Below are 6030 nucleotides of genomic sequence, written 5' to 3' on the forward strand. Positions count from 1 at the left end.
CGCGCGCAGCTCCCTGGGGCGAGAGCCAGCAGAAGAGGAGCATGGCCAACTTCAGCAGGTGCTCGCCGACCTCCCCAGCCCCCACCCCACAGCCCCCCTGCCGCAGCTCCGGCTCCCTGCCCGCAGCCCACTCACAGCACGGGCACGGCCAGTGTCTCCTCCTGGTGCAGCCTCTCCGTCTGCCGCAGCTTCAGGATCTCGCTGTAGTTCAGTGCGTTCACTCTGGTCTTGAATAACTCCAGGGAGGTGGGCTTGAGGGACAGGGTCCTGGTGATCTGCTCCCGCACCACCTGCAGCACCTGCGGGGCCCAGGATGTCACCCCCAGTCTGGTGACACTCCCCAGACACCCTGAATTTGTGTCCAGCCCATGGACACAGCTCCCGTCTGGGGCCCCCCACATCCCCTCGCACCTTGTCAAAGTCCTCCTGGGTAGCGCGCATCTCCTTCCAGGTCTTGTTCACCAACTGGATGCAGATGCAGAAGAGCTCTTCAAAGAAATGATCCTGCCCGAAGAACATAGGGTAAAAGGCCTGAGCCGTCTCCGAGCCTGCGGTGAGAAGGACAGATGACGCCAGATTCCCCAGTTTTTCCAGGGGGTTTCAGTGTCCAGGAGAACCTGGATATTTCCCAGTCCTCTCTCCCCTTCCCCTGCTGTTGGCCACGCCAGAGACTGGTGGCCCCATGTATGCAGCCCCCTTCCCTGGCAGCTTGTCCCCACTCCCACCAGCCGGTGGGCAGCAGGGCAGGGAGAAGGACACGCCGGGGCGCACACATACACGGCTCTCCAACGTGCAGGATCTCGCAGAGGATCAGGGTGAGCTGGATGCTGCTTCGAGCGAAGGGACATTCGTGTTTGTCTTCCCGGCTGCTGTTCTCAAGGACGAACTGCAGGACAGGGTCGTTGCTTTGCGTTACATGGGCCACAAATTCGGAGGGCGAGCTGCGCTCCCCCACCAGTTGAGCCATCCCTAACAGAAGTCCCCCCAAAACCAGCCCCAGCCTCCTCCTTCCCCTGCCACAGTGAGGGAGGGGATCACAGGCACAGCGGGCTGGAGCGTGGTGAATGCTCTGCAGCCACTGGCTGGTTTTGCCCAATTTGCCCCAGTTCGCTCAGACATGAACAAGGTCTGGAAACGAAGCTGTGGGCAAAATACTAAAAATTATGGGGATCCTTCAGTGCCACCAGCCTCAAATGCCTGCTTCTACCCACAAGGGAAGACTTGGGTCCATCTGAAATGGGGCAACAGTAGGACACCTGCCCAAAAGGGACATCCTCGCCTGGGTTTGGCCAAGGACAGGTCACAAGGAAAGGAAAAGAAGGTGGAGATCCAGCAGTACCAGCGAGTTCTCCAGGACAGAGCACGCACCCTGCTATAGGCATTGGGGGTGTGCCTGGAGAAATACACCATGTTGTCGAGGGCAAGGAGTCCTGGCGGGGCACGGCGGAGGTCCTCTGCTGGGTTGCTGTTGTTCTAGGACACGAACGGATGCAATTTAGCAACTGCTGCTTTCTTTGAGCAGCAGAGTCCTCCTGACACAGCCACAGGGCTTTGCCTTTTGAGCCCCAGCAGCTCGGCAGCTGTTTAGCTGCCTGAGAGAGCAGAAGGGAGGTGTGGCATGGTGGCCCACCAGCATCAACAGGGACAGCCAGGGGGGACACACCACAAAGCCCAGCTTGCGGAACTCCTTGGCACACAGGGATCGCCGGCGCTCGGTGCTGAAGTTGCTGGCAGGTGCCTCGCTCTCCGACTCAAAGGCGGTTTGGCGCAGAGACTGGAGGAGCTCCCGCTGTTCCTGGAGGGAGAGCGGAGAGGAGGGGATGCCGGTGAGCCCCACACAAGCAGGTTCTCCCAGGACAAGCTGACAATGAAATCATATGTGCTGGGTTCACCCAAAGGCAAACCTTCACCCGCCTCTACTTCCACAGGTGGATTAGAGCACGGCCAGACTTGCACGAAGAGCGCTCCCAGACCTGTGAGTAGGGATCCATGGAGGTCCTCATGCGACGCTCGCACAGGTTGAGGCTGACGGACTGCAGCACGTACAGATAATGGGCCATCTCATCCGCCAGTGGCTCGGAGCTGTGGATGATGTTCTACAGGAGACCGCGAGTGAGAAGGTTCCCCCAGGCTGCTGCTTCTGGTTCCTCCAAGCCCAGTGCCCAACAGCCAAAGCCCCAGCAGGTCCCACTGCTCAAAGGGGCATTAGGAAGTGGAAAGGTCCCCTTAGGGATGGGCAAGAGCTGGGTGCACTGAACCACAGGCAGACAGAGGCGCAACCCTGGGCACATGGGTGCCAGCAGAGCAGAACCCATTGTAGATATCAAGGAAGGGGTGTGGGGCACACAGGGAACCCAGCCAGGCATGGTCACCAAGGGCTGGGGCTGAGGGGACAGGGGCTGGGGAAGAAGGACAGAGGATGAAGCACAGCTCCTCACCTTGTGGATAAACTGCCTGATGTTCTTCTCCCTCAGGTAGTCCATCATGTCCTAGGAAGGGAAGAGGCTGTGAGACACTCCCCAGATCAGCATGCCACCATTTCCCAAAAAACCTGGTGTTCCCTCTGCAGACCCACTTCCCTGCTGTGCCTGGCTGTGGGCCACAGGCCAAGTGGGGACAGAAAGGAACTGGCAGTCTCAGGAGTGATGCTGGAGAGCAGGAGACCTGCCCTCAGCTTCCACTGCCCTGACAGCCAGGACTAGCCCACCCCAGTTGGGGCTCAAACAGATCCTGTCCCACCAGGACAGGTTGTGTCAAGTCAAGGAGAAGAGGTAGAGTGAGGACACTGACTTTGAACATCTCCAGGCACCTCTCACAGCCCCACCATCCCAGAGGACACAAACACCACAGCGGAGGACCCAGCTGCTCAAGGCCCCATCCCAGCAAGACCCAGAGTGATGTACCAGGCGCCGAGTCTGGGCCATGGTAGTCACTGTGCCACCACCAGCCATGATACTTCTCCTGTCACTTGAGATCTTGCGTCTCCCCAAAACTACTCCGAGGGGTGTGAGAAAGCAAAGGCATCTTGGCACAGCACCTCCCCGACAGGGGCACTGTGGTGCTTGGATCTGCGATGCCCACCCCCCCCGCCATCACCCGGTCCTGCCTGCTGCCCGCGGGCAGGGAGCAGCCCCCTTACCCGCCGCTCAGCCTCGGTGGCAGCCAGCAGCAGCGCAATGAGCAGGGCCATCGCCTTCAGCTGCAGCTGGGCGTTTGTCCTGCAGAAGGAGGATGAGGAGGATGAGGAGATTCACCAGCTCTGAGGATGGTCTTGCCCTTCCTGAAGCAAGACCATCACTCCCCTCTTCACTGCTGGACCTCATGGCATGGAGCTGAGGGACCCAGGGAGGCCAGAGCAGCTGCTGACAGCAGGGCCAGGGGCAAGACGGTCCCCGCAGCTGTGACCGCAGTGCACCCACGGATGGATCAGACATTGCTCTGCACATACACGTGGGTGCGGCATTCTGGAGCCAGAGGAAAACCCACGGTGAGCAGCAGACTCCTGTCCAGCAGGAGCACTGGGCACAAGCCTCCCCCGTTTGCTAAGAAAGAAAACCTCCAACCTGAAGAGATGCGGAGGTATGAGGAAGAGGAGGGCGGAAAGAACCCGCCGTAGCCGAGGGGTTTAACAAACTCTTTGCTCAGTGTAGCACCACCACCCCGAGTTGCAGGGAATATTCTGCTGCTCCTAAACACGCTGGGGAAAGGGAAGGAAGAGCCAATGCCAGAAAAAAGGCAGGTCAGCTAAAGAACTAAAATATCTGAATGAAATGGGCCACAAATGAGGGAATCTGACCTGGAAACTGGACCGTCCACCCTCCCCCAGCAGCGGGGACAGGACAGGCTGCCCACCTTGTTTGGGAAGGGCCAATACAAGGTTGTGCCGGGGATAATCAGCAACACCCAGAGAAACCGCCTCCGTCGCCTCATCCCCAACCGGCTTCGGGATGGGGGCGGTCGGTGCTCTAACCTCTCCACTTACACCTGCAGGTGGGTGAGAAGACGATCCAGCGTCACTTCTTTTTTGACTAGCTCAAAGAGGGGACGACTGGTGGGTACCATGTTCTCCAAGATAGACAAGGAGAGCTGCTGGACAGACGCATCCACCGCGTTCATATTGACGTAACTCACTATCTACAAGACACAAACCCATCCATCAGCAGCAGGCTAAGCCCTGGTGACGAGGGCGACAAGGAATCCCAAGGGCACAGGCTGTGGAGAGTGCAGAAGGCGCTTACTTTCTTGATGAAGGCTGCACTAAGAGTCTCCCAGGAAACGAAATCATGCTCCATCAGCTCCATGAAGGCCTTCAGGGTGTGAGCTAGCATCTCCCCTGTACTGGAGGAACAGATGAGCACACACAGTGAGATGGGTCCAGATACCCCTCAGTCACCACCATAAGGCAGGAGTACAGTTGCACGTTGGTGGGTACGTTAGAAATAGCTAGAAACGCAGAGAGCAGCGAGCAGAAGAAAGGAAAGAGAGACTGTTGGGTAACAAATTGGACTCTCGCTTAGTCATCCCAGGAAGTCGAGGCAGGGGAAGTTCAACAGTTTCTGGAAAGCTGCATTATCGCAGTACAAAGATCACAGCAGACAAGCCCTCAGGAAAGCCAAGTCACCCCAAATCCCTCCCCCTATTTCCAAGAAACATGCTCTGCACTGCCTAGTTTGGGGCTCCACACCCTCAGTGAGATGGGAGCTCAGAGGAGATGCACCATCACATCCTGAAAGAGGCAGGCAGGCACCAGTTTGGCAACCAAGGTTTTCTCGAGCTGCCTGCAGACCTCTCACAGCTAAAACCTCATGGCAGAGGAATTATTCAGGGTGGCAGGAACGAGCAGCAGCAACAAGAGGCCACAATCATCACAGGAGGTTTCCTGGCAGCAAAACCCAAGGGTCTGCAGATGACCCAGCCAGTGAAGGGATGGGAGGTTCAAGCCTGGGCACGCTTATGAGGAGTCAGGACCACAGACTCCTGGGGACCTTCCCACAGCTGCCAGCGTGCAGCCACGTACCTGCAGGTGAGAAGCCAAGTGCCACCAGTGCCCTTCACGCAGAGGGGTCAACAAGCCAGGAACACAACCAGAGTCCACTCCAACGCCCAGCTTGGAGCTCACACAGCATTAGCAAGGGAGAGGAAAACTCAAGAACGGCAAGGAAAGTCCTCTCCTGATACTCACTCATTCCCTTCTTCCACTATATAGAAGATTTGTTTCAAGCCATTCCTGTTGATGAACTCCTGAGCAAAGGTGACATCCTGGGAGAGGCTCGCAAGCTTCTTCAGCGAGTCAGTCTTCACATCCGAGTTGTTGCTCTGGATCCCGCTGTACAACCTCTCTGCTTCTTGGTCCTACCAGGAAGGAAAGAATCAAGCCAAAGGGGCTCATCGAAAGACAGCAAGAAGCTTGGAGAAAGCTGGAAGAGCTTAAGCACAAGTTTTGGAAGGAGGCTCAGGTTAGAGCAGCCCCAGTGAGGAGCTGGACAGAGACAGAGCCACTAGAGCAGAGGAGACCAGGAGGAACTGAGGAAGGAGGTCAGGCAAGGCTAAGAACATTTGACGAGTTGGCCCACGTGTCCAAAGCATCTCGAGATGATTTAGTTTCTCCTCAAACTCCCCCAGGCTCTGCCAAGGGAGAATGGAGGTTGAGACAGGTCTGCTGGGTCTGAGGCACCGAGAGGAGCCATCATGAGCCAGAAGTCACCGAGCAAGGCAGCGGCAGAGGGCTTGGAGCACCGCATCGCCCCGTCGCAGGGGGACATCCCACCAGAGCACACAGCAGAGAAGGAGACGGGGGGACAGAGGGATGTACCGGGGAGGTGGTCAGCCGTAAAATGCTCCCGTTCTTAATCTCCCCGCGGTTCTGTAAGGAGAAAGGAACTGGTGAGCCGGTGAGCACCATGCCGGTGGGGCAGGGAAGAGGTCAGTGGGGGTCTCACCGACTCAGTGATGTAGGTCTGCCGCCCGTCCGCGTACTGCAGGGCGTAGTGCTCGGCATTGGGCAGGCTCCACCTGCAGCGACGGGACAGC

At 57.8% G+C, this 6030-nt stretch overlaps 1 protein-coding gene across 1 annotated transcript in view; it reads right to left on the bottom strand.

The window, feature by feature from the left end:
- Positions 1-6030, bottom strand: part of ELMO3 (engulfment and cell motility 3) — an 8332-nt gene that overhangs the window by 1479 nt on the left and 823 nt on the right. The window contains exons 2-14 of the mRNA XM_009894481.1: positions 5940-6012; positions 5813-5863; positions 5183-5352; positions 4239-4338; positions 3983-4134; positions 3140-3218; positions 2439-2489; positions 1974-2096; positions 1667-1795; positions 1369-1473; positions 778-886; positions 412-548; positions 136-299 (exon numbers count right to left, since the gene is read on the bottom strand). Coding sequence (XP_009892783.1) covers positions 136-299; positions 412-548; positions 778-886; positions 1369-1473; positions 1667-1795; positions 1974-2096; positions 2439-2489; positions 3140-3218; positions 3983-4134; positions 4239-4338; positions 5183-5352; positions 5813-5863; positions 5940-6012 — 1443 coding nt within the window. The remainder of the gene's footprint in view (positions 1-135; positions 300-411; positions 549-777; positions 887-1368; positions 1474-1666; positions 1796-1973; positions 2097-2438; positions 2490-3139; positions 3219-3982; positions 4135-4238; positions 4339-5182; positions 5353-5812; positions 5864-5939; positions 6013-6030) is intronic.

This window comes from Charadrius vociferus, unplaced genomic scaffold (genome assembly GCF_000708025.1).
Source record: "Charadrius vociferus isolate BGI_N301 unplaced genomic scaffold, ASM70802v2 scaffold621, whole genome shotgun sequence".
In the NCBI taxonomy this organism is placed as follows: domain Eukaryota; kingdom Metazoa; phylum Chordata; class Aves; order Charadriiformes; family Charadriidae; genus Charadrius; species Charadrius vociferus.